The sequence below is a fragment of the Papilio polytes genome, unplaced genomic scaffold, assembly GCF_000836215.1.
Source record: "Papilio polytes unplaced genomic scaffold, Ppol_1.0 DF823934.1, whole genome shotgun sequence".
Lineage (NCBI taxonomy): Eukaryota > Metazoa > Arthropoda > Insecta > Lepidoptera > Papilionidae > Papilio > Papilio polytes.
The window spans coordinates 1113963-1133073 of NW_013525270.1; the positions used below are offsets into that span (position 1 = coordinate 1113963).

The following is a 19111-nucleotide window of genomic DNA, read 5'->3' on the forward strand; positions in this document are numbered from 1 at the left end:
AACTCCAAACCAGAAATCGTTTCAGATAGAGTTAGGTAGGTATTTTTAATTCTTTGTTTCTTCCAGACTCCAGACCGGTCTTAACTCACTGCGCTTATCATCGACCTATGTATTTATAGTCAACATCAATCTATTAACATAAATAATTTAAATGAAGGTAGACATTATGACTGTTTACAACGAAGCTTTGTCGTTGCAAGTCCCGACATGTTTAAAATACGACAAGAACAAGAAGGAACAGATGGTTTAAATATAAATCGACTCATCTTTTCTGGGAATTAATTTATCGGAGGAGACTTCGCATCTTACATACTGTAACTACTAAATTACCTATACGTTAAATTGTTGTGTACGTAAAACGCCTACGGCATATTAAATGCATTTCTTGTCGCTTGTTTATATCGTAACGAATAACAGCGGCACATAATTGGCGCGAAACTGGTTGGAAGTCTCAGGCCGGCTAGTTCGTTCGGAAACCGGCCCCGTCCCCACTGTACCTCGAATTGAGAGATAGTTGACTACCAAATACTAACCAAAACTACCAGACGTATTTATTTATGTAACTGGGAAACGCCTGTAATGGATTTACGACCAGTGCAATGTTTTAAAAAGTTTTTACGAACATGATACAACATTTTGGTTGAATGGCGAATAATTTTGAAATAATCTTTAAAATAGTGTTGTAACATATCATGATTTGATATGTAAATATTTTAGCGATATTACTAAGGATTAAAAAAACGAATCACTGTTAAAATATATTGAATCAAAATTATTCCAGCTTCAATTTTAATCTGACTATTACATTATTATGTCGAGTGATGCTACAAAGTCGTATTTTTACGACAATTATATATCAAAAAGCTAAAAGTGCTATAATAGGCAGCCTGAGTAGTTTTTCGCACTTCACGCTGTAAGAGAACAATTATTGCACTTATATCAATAACTCCCCCTTGTTTGTAATGCACGTAAATATTTAATCTGTAGTCTCGTGCGGCCATTAAACACAATATACAAATAATTATGAAAGAAATTAAAAAAATTAAAAAAAAAAAGAAAAAACTACCAAGTTTTGTTTAAGTCGATTATTATTGTATACTTATTTAAATGAAATTTTATTTGGTCTACCGTTATTGGTAACAGTGTTCAATTAAGTCGATTTTTTTTTATTGAGTAAAAGAACCAAATAAATAAATAAGAGAGTAAATACGTATAGTTCAAAAAAACATTTAATTTTGACGATAGGAAGGCTGAGCGATAGCTGCAAACTATAGTCACATTTTTTTAATATGGTTGCAACAGCTCTAACGTATGAAACAACATACGAAAATATATTTGCAAAGTCCAATATTGCAGAAGAAAGGTCTGTTTTGCTTTTCTATCCTGCATTTTAAGTGTTTTAATCCGCGCTCGGACAGCACTCGCTGAAATTGGTGGAGCCCTAAAAATGCAATTTGACCGGTTCCCGTACATTAACCGCTCAGCGCACAGCTGGTTTCCGTTTCCCGTACACACTCGTATTCCAAAAATGCATTTTCCCCAAATTACCAACCAGCTGCCTCTATCCCGAATTGTTGCGGTTTCTGTCCGCAAAAGTTCATTATGTTCCGAAGGTTTTTGTTATGCATGTTTTTTAAACTTTTTTTTTGGTTACGAGATAACACTTAAAATATGGTAAAAATTTAGACATAAACCCTTAATATGAAGTTTAATTAGTGGAGTAATTGGTCAAATTGTTTCTTTTTTCATTTTTTTTGCCGTATTTCATAACATTTCTCTCCTCGCTTCAGTAAAAAATTATCGAGTTTTACGTTGAAATTAAATAACATAAATGTATTAATAGAACGTGAACCGGTTATCGCATGTCATAACGGCGTTATCTTCGCTCATGCATTTTTAAAGTAAATACGATAAGGAGTTACGAGAAAAATATGATTAAAAACTATACTAAGGTTTTTTCAGTAAAACATACAAAAATGTCCCATCTAGCGTTATTATTACATATCGAAAAATCTAAAAAAAGATTAAAAAAATCCCTCGTTAACTCGTAACTTGATGTAGATTGAAGATAATTTATTCCTTATATATTTTTACTAAGTTGCAACGAAGGTACTTGTTCGCAGTACGGTGCACATGGTTTAAAAAGAGCCCTACGGAAGTTTCCTGCGCCAAGCCCTTCTATAAATACGCCCTTGAATGTGCAGTGCAATTCACAAATTGAGCGTTCGAGCCATCATGCTGACGAACCTACACTCTTTCGTATAATTTAAGCCCTTTCTTATATCTGATAAATTTTAGATGTTGGAATTTTACTATGTTAGGTACGTTGAAATCTAGAAGTATTTGCATATTCCTGAATGGAGTTTGTATAATGGGGTTGTTATAAATAATTATTTATTAAGGACATCATTATAAACTTCCTGTTATTTGCATAAAAAACGATAAACATATTTCACGATAAATCGTCGAGTACCCGCGGCTAAAGATTACTTTGTTTACGACCGACCCGACTGTTTAATTTGATCTTTTATTTACTAGTAGCACAACGATTAAATTGTTTAAACATTTATATAACTTTGAATGTCAAATCAATGGCATTGATGATTGCATTATACCTCAATAAGTACCTATATTTGTAAGCAAACTTTGTTGCATGTACTACAAAGTATATGATAATTCAGGGATTGTGTTTGTATATTTTTTTTTACGTTATTGTTATTCGAGAGGAAGATGTTATGGTTTTTAACCGACTTCACAAAAGGAGGTACTCAGTTCGTCTGTATATTTGTTATTTTACTTTTTTTAAGTGGGTAGTCTTATTGTAAATGGATTTTACAACTTTATTATGATTTTACAAATTTATTATGATGATCGTCACATATCGTTCGTAAAATCTTGTTGATTTTAGATGTGGTCTCCAAATCAAAGAACTACCAGCCAACCGCTTGTCAACTCCGAAAACAACAGGAATAACACAATGATAAATTAAATATCGCAACTATTAAAACCAGTTCTCACGATCGGCTCCTTTTTGTATTGCACCAAACGAAATGCTATTTATCTCGGCATGCGACCGGTATTTCAGGATCGGTTCACAATATAACCTGGACCCCACACGATTTCCGTATCGATATCTTATTATTGTACACAGATATTCACAAACCGATCCTTTTGAACCCTGTCGGCTGTTTTAATTATGATTTATCCATAAATACTTAACAGTTACAATATTTCTCTGGTTTCATCTATGCCAAATTCAGAATTGAAGTTATAGTCTTGAGAGCGTAATTATTTGAATAGATATTATGTTTTTTTTTTATATATCACGCTAAGATTTATGATACTTAGAGGTGATTAAAGTATGGTAAGAAATTAACGTGATATTTTAAATAAAACAATGCCATAAAAATCACTACTCATAAAGTACCGAGAAATAAAGCGGACCTTCTATTTTTATGACAGTCAATTTGTTAGTAGCAAGGTAAAACAGATTAAGAGGTCAAGAATAATTGGTTTAAATCACGTATAACGATATAATTATTTATTTTCTCACGTGTTTTTCGTTTATTATGCTCTTAAAATGTAACTTAAATTCAATTCAATTGTTTTTATCGAACGATATCATTGCCGTTTGTCAGAGAACAATTATTTCCTTGAAATTCCAATCTTACCATACAGCACAATACACGTGAATTGTATCTCTAATCAAGCAATAAGCGTAGGTGCTGTAGGTATTTTATACCGTCAAGCTTTATTGAATCGTGGGCGAAGACCGCATGACGTCCGATTCTTTTATTCTGTTGTCTTGACCCATAAAAGCAACACGAAAAATAACCTCGTCAGTACTACTTAGGGACACGACTTTGCATTGACTGTTGTATCTTTCTTCTCTGTATATAAATGTATTATATTTTTTAATTTTATAATGTAAAGCATAAAGTAAAAAAAATATTGTACAGGATTTTCAAGAAGATTCATTCAACAACTTTCCAGTTTTGTAAAGGATTGTTTTAAAAGTAAAAGCGGAGAAGCTATTGGCTTTTTAAGTCTCGAGGCTACTTCATAAAAGTTGCAACATTGCTGCATAAAAATTAATACCATGGGATTTTGTACTTCAGAAGGATAAAACTTTATAAAAATACATTTTACATTATGCTGCTTTTGTCCAGATGATATGGCCATTGAAAATTTTGTATCAAAAACTTGTCCTTCCTATGAAGACATAAACGTATAATGTGTGTTTAAAGTTACGAATACTTAATCAGAAGTTTAAATAATGAGGCGGTTAATATGCGGCGAGGTGTTTTGCTTCCAGTTACTGTATCCATTACTCTCTATTAGGATGCTCTGTGCATCTAATTATATCTATCGGCGCGAAGGGATTATTAATATTTGAATGATTAAAGTTACTATCAAATAATGAGTGCTGGCAACATTTGAAATTGTTAAATTCTTATTGTTTGAATTTTTGAGCGGGCAACCCCGAATCGATATGTCGGCGATCAAAGACGTCATTTGTCTGCGCTTCGGTTGTGCGCACGTATAAAATCAATTGGTAGATCTCTGTAAATCGTTGCAATCCAGTTAGAAAGTGTTGTGCAGTGTTCATTAAAGATTGGAGGACAATGTCTCTGATATTAAGCGATATTTCATTAATCTAGGATTATCTGATTCTTCCTATAGTTATGAAAAATGTGTAAATATTTACATTAAAGGCATGTAAATGCCATTTTCTCACACATTCTTTAATAACCAATGTTATCATTGTAGTCATGAATGTATATATGGTATTGTTTAAAAATTCAAATGGTTTATGTAATTTATGTGTTTGCTCGATTATAAACTGATACCTGTATCAAAATGAGCTTACAACTCCGTTAAAGTTCCTTAAATCGTGGTAGTAAATGTTAGGCCAGCTAGTGAAAAAAATCATTCACACATTCCAGTAAAATGTCAATGAATTCGTATGACATTGTCAGAGTCAAGTTGCGTAAAATGCTAACTTGGATCTTCATTATGGGCACTGGCATAAGAGGTAGTAATAGTTATTCACTCATGCCTGTGCCTGGTATGGAAGCGTGCCAGTTACTTGCATATTCCATTTTCTGGTACTGTGGATGTCCATGGGAGTCTATATTATAAGGCGAAATAATGGTCTTTTGCCCTATCTTCTAAAAAATAGAAAAAAATCCAATTGGCATGTTAGAAGATAACAACTGTGTTATTAATTTAATACAGTATTTGCAAAATTTAGAAACATGAATATTTGATAGAAAAATGCGAAAAAAGATGAGGCTAATAATGAAATTAGTTAACCATTCTTTTTAGATTCATCCAGTTGAATTAAGTTTTATTGCGGTTATTATGAATACTTGTCAATACCTTTAGTATGCAAATTATAATTATTTTGAAATACAAACTACAATGTAGTGTAGATTATCAGCGAACAATTCACTATCTCAATAAATGATACAGTGGGACTGAAATGGTCTTGAGGGCAAATGTGAGTCATAAATACATAAATGATAGCAATTACTTTATGAATAAACAAGATGAAGCCATAATCGTGAAGATTTTTTTTTATAATCGTGAAGATTACTCTTTACCACCCTTTTCTTATAAGAGGAGGATGAGAAGGGGAAGTGGATTTGACGGTGGAGGAGATGCATAGGAAGGGGAAATATCCTCTTTATGTGCGTCTCCTCCTCCGTCAGATAAGGGTAGGCAACGCATCTGCAACTGCGGATGTCTATGGGTAGCGGTCGCTTCGCCGGATTTTGGCGGATTCAGGTGGCCGCTTGCTCGTTTGCCACCTTATATTATATATAAAAAAAAAAAAGATTTGCCTATTCACTTAGGAAAATGATAAAAGATACTAGTTGCGAATACAAATATTTAGATGAATATCAACTATTTTTTTTAATTAAATAAAAAATAAAATATTAATTCTAATTTTGTAAAATAATAATAAGATGTATAAAAATATCTTAAAGTTTTATATTTCTTATAAACAAAAATCCTTCTAGAAAAAAATCACAAACATATAAACTTAATTTACATTCGTATTCAAGTTACTGAATAAGTTAAATAATATTACTTAACTGTTAATTACTTTTTTTACTTAGTCTGAAGTGTATTTCCATAGCAAACAAGAATCACTCATTCGTTACAAAACTTGGTCTCGTAAGCATACATGAATTAAAAAAACACCGCTCATTAAGTTGATTTTCGCAGACTGAGTCACAAAATACCTATATCTTGATTATACCTAAAGTTATTAATCAAGAGCTGTTATCAATAATTAGTTATATTTTTCCTGTTACGCGTAAACATTCTAGAATTAAACTTGTATTGTAACAAAGACCAACAGAATTCTAAAAAATCTACGTAGTTGAACTGAAAAACAAAAAAACTTATTTGTAAACAGTATTTGCATATAAAATTATCCAATGCTATTAGGACGCAAAAAAGGAGGCTTGAAAATAGGTGAAGAAGTTATACTTGATCTATTCTGGCACTAGTAATATTTTTAAGATGCGTTTTAATGTATTTTTATACTTGAAATATCGACATAAATTAAGGTTTTATTTCGTTTTCATATCTTATTTATCGACACGTGTTAATTATTAGTTTTAAAAAAAACGTAACGTTTGTTTATAAAATTTCTGACAAAAGTTGTTTCTAGGAAGAAGACCATTCGATTCGCGAAATTGTTGCGACACAAAAAGCAGTCTGATCACGTATGTTTGTAACCTTGAGACGAGCCCACCGGGCCAACATAATGATAGTTTCACACGCGGGAGGACCGGTGTAACAGAGCAGTAAACAGAGCGGTGTTGCTTTTCGATTTAACAGAGTCAGTACAGCACTGTTTTGACTGCATACTGCATGCGTGTATTCTAACTCACGTCTACCCTTGTGTGAAACTGGTATAACGCTATGTTAAGGCGCAGCACTGGCTTATAACCGGCGATCTCTCGCCCCTATAAAAAGCTCGGATAAACGAAAGGCCAAGGCCAAGGTCACACGTGCGCGTTTTGTACTATTTTTTTTTGTTTAAAACGCAACGGGCTGGCTGTTATGAAAATGCGTGTGGTAAAAAAACTAAAAAATCGTTTCTTTGCATTCCATCGGCAAACGTCGTATTACTTTTTTTAGAATGTCTTGTTTGTAAACATCTTCAATCCAAAAGCTTTAATGTGAAAGATTTTTCACGTATTGCTTTAAATGGTCATTAACTCAAAAACCGTAGTTTGGTATCAGTACTGTTTTTTTTTTAATTTACTGAAAATACTTTTTCAAATATCGAATGTATTGTTTTAGTTTGGTTGCCAATTTATTCTTTTATTTTTAACTGAATAGTGCAACCGTACTGTTAAAAATAAAAGAAACGTGTGTAACGGACACTTTCCAAGATATATTTGCTAAATTGTTAAGATAATTGTCACTTCATTTATTATCAGCAGATTATAATGAAAACATTGTTCTTAAGTTAAAACAACTGACAGCTAAATTCAATTAGATTCTCCTTGTGAACGACGAGTGTTAATTCAATTTAAAAAAAAATGATATTTTTAGGCTGTTAATAATAGTTCCTTAAGCGATGCGAGGCGACGCCGTGAGTCACTTCGTTCAGTAGCGCGTGAAGAATTGAAGAGGGGAGGCCAGTAAAGGGTATCACATGATACAAACACAAATATAGACATTTTGATTGTATTCAACTAACCAAACAAACGTATCAACAGTTTGACTCACTCTCCAGATAACTTTAGCACACAAGTCTTATCTAAAGCTCTGAAAACAAACACCCTTTTAAAAATTAATAGTATATAAACACTCTTGTACTATATTTACGCAGTTTGTTTTTGCAAAGAATCCCACATTGTGATTTTATTAAAGGTTCTAAGATAATAGATTAAAAATGACGGATGGTCAGTTTAATTCGATTAACTTACGGTTTATTAAACAAATATATGTATGGGATAAAATAGTTTTTCATTTTAGGAATTTTAATGCTCTTTCAAATAGCAATATGCCATCAAAAGACGTTACTTCAAAATGTCCTTCTCGTAAAATAATGTTAAAAAAAAATAACCAGTTACGTAAGCATTATCGAGGATAAGTAAATAAACGGCTTTCTCCGTTGTTAGTCAATTGCGCAGTTTGAGCAATTGCATGAAGTGCTTCAATGACAATTCAGTTCCGTCCTCGTATGACGCAGAGGGTGGCAGGATCGTTAACGAATATTTAGTGCGTATCAGGACTGCGTCGTACTTATAGAGCGATTTTAAAATAATCTGTGGTTTTTATTTCTACTTATTGAATGCACATTCATGCATTGTACTGGCAAATAAAAATCTTTTTATAATCTGTATCGATTGTGTTCCAAATTAATGTTGCTTTACCTTGATACTGCAACAAGAACATGTGGAGTCATTGATTCTAAAATGAAAGACAATGTGAAAATGCCAAGAGTCTTCATTAGACTTATTAATATTTTTTTATTCTTTTACGAGTTTTTAAGCGATCATGGCATCTTTGTGGCACCCTAGTACGTAGTTGAGCTTAGGGCGTCATCGACGCAACGGCGCATGTCCGCAGTAAATTGCAGCTGAATCCCCCTGTATCCTTCACCCTTCCTTTAAATGCGACGCGATTTAACTGCGTCACGCGAGAATCGCGACCTTGCACCAACAAACACACCAGTGTGAGTATACCTGACTTGGTCTGCGCACAATGCGTTTTTACGTTGGCGGAGCTTAAAAAGTGGCGCGCCTCGCGTTTTAAATTGCAAATATCCGTGATTATGCACAGTGGTGTCGGGTGATGTGTTCGAGTGTATTTTACGTGGTGTACGGCACAGAGACGTGGACACGCACTGCTCTACCCTGTGTGCGATTTCGGTGCGACGCAATTCACTTTAAGTTTTGACGCATAACATGTTTACATGGGTCTGGTTTTAGTAGTCGATTTTCAATTGGCTTCCTTTCAACGATTGTGTTTTCTTTCCTTTGTTGTTTGTGGGTGCATGTGTTTAAGTTTTGTATTCATATTTATACCTATTATGTTTGGAACGGATACGGGAATGTCAGTCATATTGTTTGTGACTTTAATTGCAGACCTTGCAATACTGATGCAATATTTTTTACAATGAAATGAATGAGCTTTTCATCAGTAACGAGATATGATTTTAGAATCATGATTTTTCTAATACCAAATGGAGTGTAGGATTAAAGGACCAATTCCCTGTTGATAACATTTTAATTAGAATCAAAAAAATATCAAGCTAACTTTGCAATTCAATTTAGGTTGGGTCAGCACAGTATTCATTGCAAAGTCTGGCAACTAACGACAATTCAAAGCAGGCTATGCATATTTTAGCCATTAATATCCGAAATGAGTCCTGCAAGTCCCGCCTCGAACGGACGCTATGACCGTCCCTACAATGCATGTGTCAGCTTTCAATGTAACTTTCAAGACTTAGCTACTTGCTAGTTTGAATTGCTTTATGCTTGTCTTCATTGTTAATTGTTACTGCTTTGTTTATTTCCCTCAATGTACCAGAAGTTTTTTTATTATCAAGTGAAATGTCATAGCAATCATGAACTATATTCAGTGGCATCTTAAAGTAGTTCGTAGTTTTTTAGATCTGCGAAAGCATGCTTGAATTTCTCATAAAAAATATTTCTTTCGAGAAATAGCAAAGGTACATAAACATCATAACTTGATATCAAGTGTTCTATAGAACTAGTGTTTCAATATTTAGGGTAAACACGCACTAAACAGCTAGCATTGCCTGCACCGGGAGAAAGTTCGGGTAGGTTCAGGGCCGAGGCAAAGCTATTTGCGTCGCGCGCCGGGCGATCGTCGATGCAATTAAATTTGTAAGCGAAGCTTTATGTTCCGGGCTAAATATAAGATGCGGTGTTGCCGCGCCGAGCTGATGTCACTGCATTTCACATTATCTGTACACTTTCGAAGATTGCACGCGATCTAAACGCATGCGCAAACGTCCACGAATTGGATAGACGCTTACGAATATCGAGAAGAGATTTTAAATAACAGAATTAAAAAATATACGATCTGCGAAAATTCAATCATGAGATTTAAACTACGATTTTTATCTTATTCTCGACAATGATTTTAAAAATTCTGGTATAGCGATATATTTGACACTTAATCCTTGTGTAATTTAGTATATTAAACTGAGTATTTGAACTTGTATATTTATAAGTATTTTCAACCAACCTAGTTTTAAAATCGTCTTCTAAATAACCTCTGTGCATTAATAATCCCAACGGCGACCGAGTAAACAATTTAATTAAGTGCAATGTTTCAGCGTTTCAAGTACCTATTGTATTCACAATAAAAGCAATATTATATCATAAATCTAAAATTAGCTCTTTTATTCACTTTATTGCCATGAACTTATCAGTATAAATCGTATAAAGCGACTTAATTGAGGTCGTTCACGAAGAATGCGTCTGTGTACACAACGCATAACTAACGTGTCATGCTCGGATATTAAATTAACTTATTTAAATAACAATCGTATTGAAATATGGCACTGAGCCAGTTGATAATTCACAAGGTAAGTATCGGTGCGCGCAGGGAATGTTGTGTTGTAATGGCAACCGTTATACGTAAAGTTCAGTAGTTCGTTGAGCCCGTATACCGAGCGCTCATTGTCCAAAGGTCAAACGACAACTTGTCTCCTCTCCTTCCTCTACGTATTGTCCAATTTTCTCTATTCCGACTAACAAGAACGCTATTTCCTTATCGCTTTTCTAGTCATTCAAATATCTGCTTGCAGATTTTTTTAATTTGTCGGAAGCGTCTCTGCCATAAAATGCATTAAGCAAAAAATCTGAAGCAGCTGCTCATTTTATAGAAGAACTTGTGCATTTCAATGCCAGCATTACACTGTTACTTAGATAGTCATTGAAAATGGATACTTTTTGTTCTAACCTTTCCAGGAACGAAGTCTAATTTCAAAACCTCCCCGTTACCCTTGTCGGGAGTGCTTGTCGTCTTTTGATTAAATTCACTGTGGCTTCCCAGACAGGGTTAAATTTCCAAATGCATTCTTTTGAGCCTAACCCTCATAAAGTGTCTCCTCGGTAATGCTAATTGGGTTGGCAGTGGACTTAATTTAAATGTACATCGCAGATGGCCCTTGTGTTGCTATGCATGCAACTAAATCTCTTGGTATCTGTTGTGATGGGCTGGGCTTGACGTTCAGATTAGAGGTTAGGATTTATGGATGCGTTGACTTGTCACTGTGATATAGGAATTTATTAATGCTGTCATTGTCTTGATAGTTTACTTCTTCGATTATAGTGAAGCATTGTTATAAAATGCCTACGCATGTTACGTCTAGTTTTTGTCTTTTCTATTCTCATTGTAGTTTTTTCAACTAAATCCGAATGACAAATAGTGTTATTGCAATTTGCGTTATAATTTATGTTTATTGAAATAAATTCTGTCGCCACAATAGTCTCTATAATAAATTTCAATATTAATTTACAATTCTGATACAAGTCGCACTTTACATTTGGTATTTACGCATAGACTACTAGTTAATAATAAATTTTAACCTAACATATTTGCTTGTTTAGTTATTCTCACTTAATAAATGCAATGCTTGTCAAAGGCATTGTTTATTTAGTTGATTTGTTTTGGTTACTGGTAAGTATTATAATTTTAAACAAACTTTGTTTAAGTGAATTTTAATATGTTGAGATTTTTCAGTTAAGGTATTAGACATGCGTAGGTCAGATTCGTGCAAGTCGCTTCTAGGTCTTAATATATCACTGGTCCTTGAGTAACTATTAAATTATGCGTTAGAGCATGTCGCTAACAACCTATGTGTGTCAGTAGCTGCATTTTATTAACGTCATTAATCTCTTATAAATTAAGCATGTACTGCTGAGACATATAAAATATTGCATGTGGTCTGGCTGAGTTTTGACCAAGAATGTTTAAAAAAAATTAGATTTATTATTAACACGTTGCTAAATTTTTGTTACCGTGCATATAAATTTTCTAAAAAAGGTACTGTTTTTTTTGTCAGTAATCGTTTTTTTTATTACCATTTGACCTAACAGTGATAGTTTTAAAAGTATTTTTAAGATGCTTACAAAATGTTTCGGAAGAAGACCAGATTCAAAAATAAAAACAAAATTTTGATTTTGTAAACTTTGGTTGTTCAAATTTAAGATCCGCCTTTCGCCTTTCTATGTCTTAACGGTTTAGTTTCACCTATAGGTCACGAAGTGGAGTACAAAGTCCCTCATTCCACTTCAGAGAATCATTATAGTTCATTTCTCTATTGTAACACAATTCAAACCGCCAACGTGACTCGTTATCGTCTGAACTCATAGACGACATAAAATAAATAAATAAAATACTGGAATAGTAGCTATTTTATCACGATCGTAACATTTCTCATGGAACTTACCATCCTCAACACAAATGCAGTTGTAAAAATCATTTGCTCGGTGCATTCGTTACGTAAGCAATTCATGGTATTTATAGATTTGTTTACTTCTTGCAACACACGTACATTGTGTTTTATTGGTTAATGAGTTTTGTTCGTGGTTAACCTGAAAATGTTATCCTACAATCGTTTATAGATATTTCCCGTTAGACCGATTGATTAGTAGGTTGACCGTACCAACGGGAAACATATTCAATTACATTTTTCACGACCACTTTTAACACAGTCTACAACATTTCGGTTGTCAATTCAGTATGTCTATTGGTGTACTGAACTATGATCTGATTTTTGCAATTTTATCTATATCATTACTAATACATAAAGAGGAAAGATTTTTTGTATATACATATTTAAATAACTCAAATACTAATAGGCCGATTGTAAAAATTCCTTCATCGTAAGAAAGGTAATTTATCTGTGAATATCATAGGCGTGTTTTTTTTTAATTCCACGCGGGCGAAATCGTGAGTAACAGCTAGTCTGTAATATAAAAACGTATGTAAAGATAATTGCAACGTGAGGTACCGCCGTCTTCAAGTACTGTTGCATTGTAAATAGCTATTAAATGCACGCACCTTTTAGTCGCAATCAATGGCATAATCGTTGGTAGACATGATATTTTGTTATTGGAAATTATTATAATTGTTGTATATTCCATTTAAAGACTATTTTTAATTAAAAGTCTTTTAATTAAGTATGAAAATTACTTTAGTATGATGTCAGTAATTGACCAATATAATGTGCATCTTGACTGATTTTGTCAACAGTTAAATTCGCGGTTCGTTTGCGTTTGAAGAGTGCAAGTTGAAGGTTGGTCATGCTAAGTACTAAGCAAAACAACGCTTCAAGTATCAGTCGCGCTAACTTAATGTGTAATTACAACGCTCGCTTCTTGTCAAGTGCCAATAATGCCATATTTGAATCCTTTTATGCGGTCCAGTTTATAAATATGAATTACTCAGAGATTTAAAGATCAAAATAATAAGCTTTAACTGTTTATCCTATTACGATATGAATATTGTTTAGTTATCTTGTTATGTTCCATTTTCAATTTTCGAAACAAAAGATGTAGATTTAATATTGTTTCTATTCCATACTTTTTATTTATTTGTGGAAACCAAGTGGTATTTATAAAGGGCGCGAAAAGTATGCTAATAAGAAAACCTGCTCAGAATCAGGTAGTTTTAATAAGATCTTTATAAAATCGATTGTATGTTTTTGTATCGTTTTTTTTAATACATACTGTATTTCGAGTATAATCGCTAAAAGAAGCCATCTTGTTATTGAGGCCAGAATGGGTAAAAAAATGTGTCATTTCGTTCTTTTTTCGAAAATAATTAATATTTAAAAACTGGTTCGATTTCGATAATATATCGTTTTTTTTACTATTTTGTTTTGTTTGACGTCACTTCGGATAACTCTAACCAATCCGGTTCTTCGTTTTATTGTATTTTCTTCTCAATATCTCGATGTATTAAAACGTTATTGCATATAAATATCAAACCGGTTTCGTATTACAGAATAAAAATAATATTCAATACTTTAAAAGCGTTATTCTGATTTATCGGCGTTGTAACATTTATTAATTAAAACGAACACATTATTCATTTAACATATTGGTTGTTATTGACTTTTTTTAATCAATTGTTTTATTTATGTAAATGTAAACCACCAAAAAAACTAATTAAAAGACTACGAAAATATTTAATGATTGCTTTCACTAAAATAAAACTTTGTATTTCATAAATTCAATGTTTTTTAATAAATCCTAACTACAGTTTTTTTCAGCAAAATGTCAATAGTTACTGTTATTATTTTATCAACACTAAGAATTAAATCGTAACGTTTTGTAATATTGTAAGCGAATTCCGCTTCTTTAACCAACGCCTTCTAAGAAATATTTTGATTCGTTGATATTAATGAGGGAATTCTACCTTTAGTCTACCTTGAAATTATTCGATACCAAAGCGATCGGCTCCTTTGTTTCTGATGCGAACGATGCGGAACACTTTCTGGAATCCTAATGAGGGCTTATGTTCGGACCTTGAACCCGCCTTTGTTATCTCAATGTTTATACTCTGAGATACATTTTGAACGAAGTTTGTATCTATGATTTCCGGTTCTACAGTATTCATAAGAACCCATACGCTATTAATCCTAGTCATGTATAATTCATTTTGCAAAAAAATTGTTTTGATCGAGTTTCCACATTTTTAAAAAGTGCGCTACATTTTTTACATCTGTTTTCCAGTAATTTATACATCCCCTAAGGTATTTAGGTTAACAAAGAAATAAAATAAAGGCCGTTCGGAAAAACTCTATCTAAGCTTTGATCTTAAAGGCGTTTATTCACGAATTTAAAAACATTTTATGAAGGGGCGAACGTCGGTTCGCTTTATATGGTAAAAATCGTGAACAAAACAACTGCGCAGCATGTTAGGTAATCGAATTTAGTGGGGCCCATTGTGCGGCCGAGGCCAAGGTCTCGCTTGTTTACAATGCTCAACACGGCTGGAATTCGCCCGCCTTTATCGTCTGCAGGTTGCATCGTGACTGGGACGCATTATTTGTAAAAGAAATATTGTCTTGTGTCTGCTTGAAATTACTATAGACTGTAATATAATTCAACTCAAGCTATTTAGATACAAAAAATAATAAATTAGTATGCAATTAATTCTGAAAATTGCATTAAAATTAATGCCTTAACAGATTATAAGATCTTATTTTTAAAAGCGTATTTTTTTTTTCGTTAAAAACAAGCGGATAATAAAATTAGTCAATATCCGCCACCGCAAATGGCTCTGTTGATGAGACTAATTTTAAAACTGCGCTTTGCAACATTTATAAGCTGTGGTTCCTTTTTTGTGACTATTAAGTTATTTTCCACAATAAATACGCTGTTTTGTATTTCTTTTGTTCAATGTTATGTAAACAATATAAAAGTTTTTTATCATTCGATCGTATTATAAAATATTACAAGTGGGCACTATTGATTATATTTTATTGTTCATTTATATTTAGCAAAACCGACGGAGCATATCTGACAGGTATTAATGGTACTTAATAACGTGTTGACCTTGCTCGCGAATTCATGACGTTTATTTTTTTTAATAAAAAAAAAACCGTAAGACATTTTGTTACCTTATACAGCTGGCAGATAAGAATCTTTTTTGTATTCGACATTTATTACATTTTAGTACAATCGTCTTGTGAACTTTTGTATATCGTGTTGGATAAATAAAATGTTTACTAATTGTTTTTTACTCTGTTATAGGTGACATTCAAATTGACGAATTAAAAAAACAAGATTTTAATGCACATCACTGTTTACTATACCTATATTTGATTTCATAAAAAAACTACTTTTTAAGTATTCGATTTGCGTGTCCAATACAAGTATGGCTGCAAATTCAAGCCATGTATTGACATGGCGTCAACATCAACGCATACCTGACGATTGTGTAGGCGTATCATAGGAAATTTCGAAGCACGTTCCTTCTGTATTCAAATGGCGCCACAAAGGCACCTTGACGACATACATTTTGTTGAATGCACGACTTACCTTTATGTCACACATGCGACAAATTTGGCTGCTATTGCAAAATCTAAGTTAAAAAAACAACAAATATTTGTTAAAAGAATTGACGATTATTTTGATTTATAATTAAGTAATGCTTTAGAAAACTTTAACTGATAATTTATACCTTCTAGCCTTAAGCGTTAGTGTTGACCCCCAATCACGATATTCTAGTTCTATTTGCCGGCTGCACCCTCGTCCGACGTGGGCTGAATGCTCTGAGCTCAATGAGAAAGCGCCGGACCGGTTCCCGCGCGACTCCCACCGCCACTTTCAATCCACAATGGACGTACAGATTATCTTAACTAAACTTAAGCATCTGTACGCTTGCTTACAATAAAGCGATACATTCAAGACGTAAATTTACGAGATACAGATTTGCTAACTTGACCACTGCTTCTTAGTTTATATAATTTACGATATCTCTGCATATATAAAGAGCGCGCACAACTTTGACTGAACTATCGCCCATCTGTTTAGTCGAGCTTTGATTCCTATGTGCTAATATGGTGGTGCGCACACTACTCGATTTTTAGTTGTGCACGTAAAGTTGAATTGGTTACGAAACAATCGACAATCGCACAACGGTCGTGCGATAGTTTAGTGAAGTGTGCGCCCGCTCTAATGATTTGTTAAATGTTTAAAATAGAATTTACTCGTGTAACTGCAATGTGTCAATGTATATATTTAAATATACGTTTTAAAGGTTTCATTTAGATTTGCTTTGCTTCTGTAAATATTGTTCTTAAAACTCTGCTGCAGAAGGTCGCAACATTTATGAGGTTTTGTTTTTATATGTTTCATTGTCAGTTGACGTCAGACGATTTCATAAACATACATACATAAACATTGACAATTTATCAAACACATAGCTTTGAATTGTGCACAAACGTTGGCCACTGTGTTAATACAAGTATTATAAGATTGGGCGCACACCTTCGAGTAAATTACCGCGCAACTGTTATGCGATTGTCGATTGTTTCGCTGTCAATTCAACTGTTTAATTGCATAACTAAAAATCGTGTAGTGTCCGCACTACTAACAGGAATCAAGGCGCGACTAAACAGTTGTGCGATAGATTAGTTAAAGGTGTGAGTACGCTCTAAATGCTTTTCGTTGTTTATCTTCTAGATAACCTTTCATGAATGTTATTGTATCCACCAAACGTTATGTCTCAATTTTTTGTTTATTTTAATCAATCAATCAAATAAGAAAGTATTTCTAAATCCGACACTTTTTGCATCTCCAGTATGAAGACACAAGTATGCATTCAAATTTTCTACGTTGTGTTTGTTTCTAGCAAATGTTAATAAAACATCTTAAGTCCGTCAAATTACAATCCGCAATAGCTCTTAACGCTTAAGTAACAACCAATGTTTACCATAGTTAACAACTGTGACACTATTCGTTACTTATCTAAGTACTACACGGATGAAAATGTGTTATTTCGGAATAGCAGTACTGTATTGAATTTAATATATAAAAATAATAAATAAAAATTACGGCATATAAAATAAAAGACGAGATATTTCCTAAGTAAGATATTCATGTATCCAAAATGTCCTATCCTTAATGTTGTAAACAAAGCTGCGCGGGCGCCGAGTTAAATAAAATAATTCGTCAGTTTACAGAGGCGCGCGCTCCCTCCGCAATTTTGATATAAAGTCGAGTCGACACACAACATCGCTATTTTTATTCCGTGTTCAAGGCCAAGTTCGCCATGTTGCATTCGCTATCCTATCGATTCGAAGAAAAAAACGTTTGTCTCGCAAGCAAGCACTTTTATAACATTGTATTTGAAAAACAAATGCGCAGTCGCACAGAATATTTTACTTTTTCGTATGTGAATATAAATTGAATCTTACTACTTACTAATTTTATAAATTGCGTATTTATGTAAGACTAGCTTTCGCCCGCGACTCCGTCCTTTGGTGAGTAGCCTATGTGTTTTTCCAGACTATCCACTACATCTATACCAAATTTCATCGAAATCGGTTCAGTCGTATAAGTTACAAACTCTAAGAAACATCCAACCATCCATCTAAACTTTCACATTTAAAAAATTAGTAAGATGGATGGATGTTTGTTATAGTTTATAGCCTAAACTGCTGAACGCATCTTGGTGAAATTTGGCATAGATGTATCATAGAGGATACTTTGGAAGAACACATAAGATACTTTGTTTTTTCTTACTTTCATGGATATTTTAGACTTATATTTATACAGACATGTAATGGAAATAAAGTGTGTACCAAAAAAGTCCTTGTAACGTAAAAGCCTACAAATCAAAAATAAATGTTTGCAAGACGTAAATATTGTTTTATGAAGTTACGAAATTATGTCAACTCATTGCTACATCTGCTTTGCAAAAATGTTTTTTAAATAACACTGTTATGAGTAATCCATGTAACTGTTAGAAAGTTCCACTGAATTGCTCGAGGTATCAAATATCAAGACAACAGGAAGTTAAACTTGATATCATGTTACGTGCTTATGTAACGGGCGCGCGGTCTGTTGTACCATTTTTTGTTGATTACATTAAAATAACTAAGGCATTGTGAGCCCCCAAGGTTACCTACATTAAACCGAGCGAACTTCCGTTGCCTTGTTCTCATGACTAACCCTTACACGTTCACTCGACCAAATATTTTTTCTGTCAACGAGTAAGAAATGAGTTACAGATTCGTTCGTAATGATAAAAATATATACAAAATATTTCGATTACTTAAAAAGTATAGTTCAATTCAAATAGGAATTTCAACATAATTCACAGACACTGAGCTAATTAAAACGAAAACATACAGGAAAATTCCCAAAAATCTACGATTCACAATAAAAACAGATTGCTAGATTTGCATCTTAAGTCGACAAAATCGTTTAACAAACATAAGTTACATAATTTTATCGAAAATGTTCGAAAACAAGTTTAATTATGATGCTAAAAAATTAAGCGAGAATTATAAAATATTCGCATCAACGTTATCGCGGTGTTATTTTTTTTTTTGTTGTTATCGGCTCGAGAATGTAAACAGAAC

The 19111-nt window shown here is 33.2% G+C and overlaps 1 protein-coding gene across 1 annotated transcript in view; it reads left to right on the forward strand.

Annotated features, from left to right (window-relative positions):
* Positions 1–19111, forward strand: part of LOC106101964 (headcase protein) — a gene marked incomplete at its 5' end in the record, with an annotated part of 54218 nt that continues 35107 nt past the window's right edge. Inside the window, one exon of the mRNA XM_013281355.1 lies at positions 1–35. Within this exon, the coding sequence (XP_013136809.1) occupies positions 1–35 (35 nt within the window). The remainder of the gene's footprint in view (positions 36–19111) is intronic.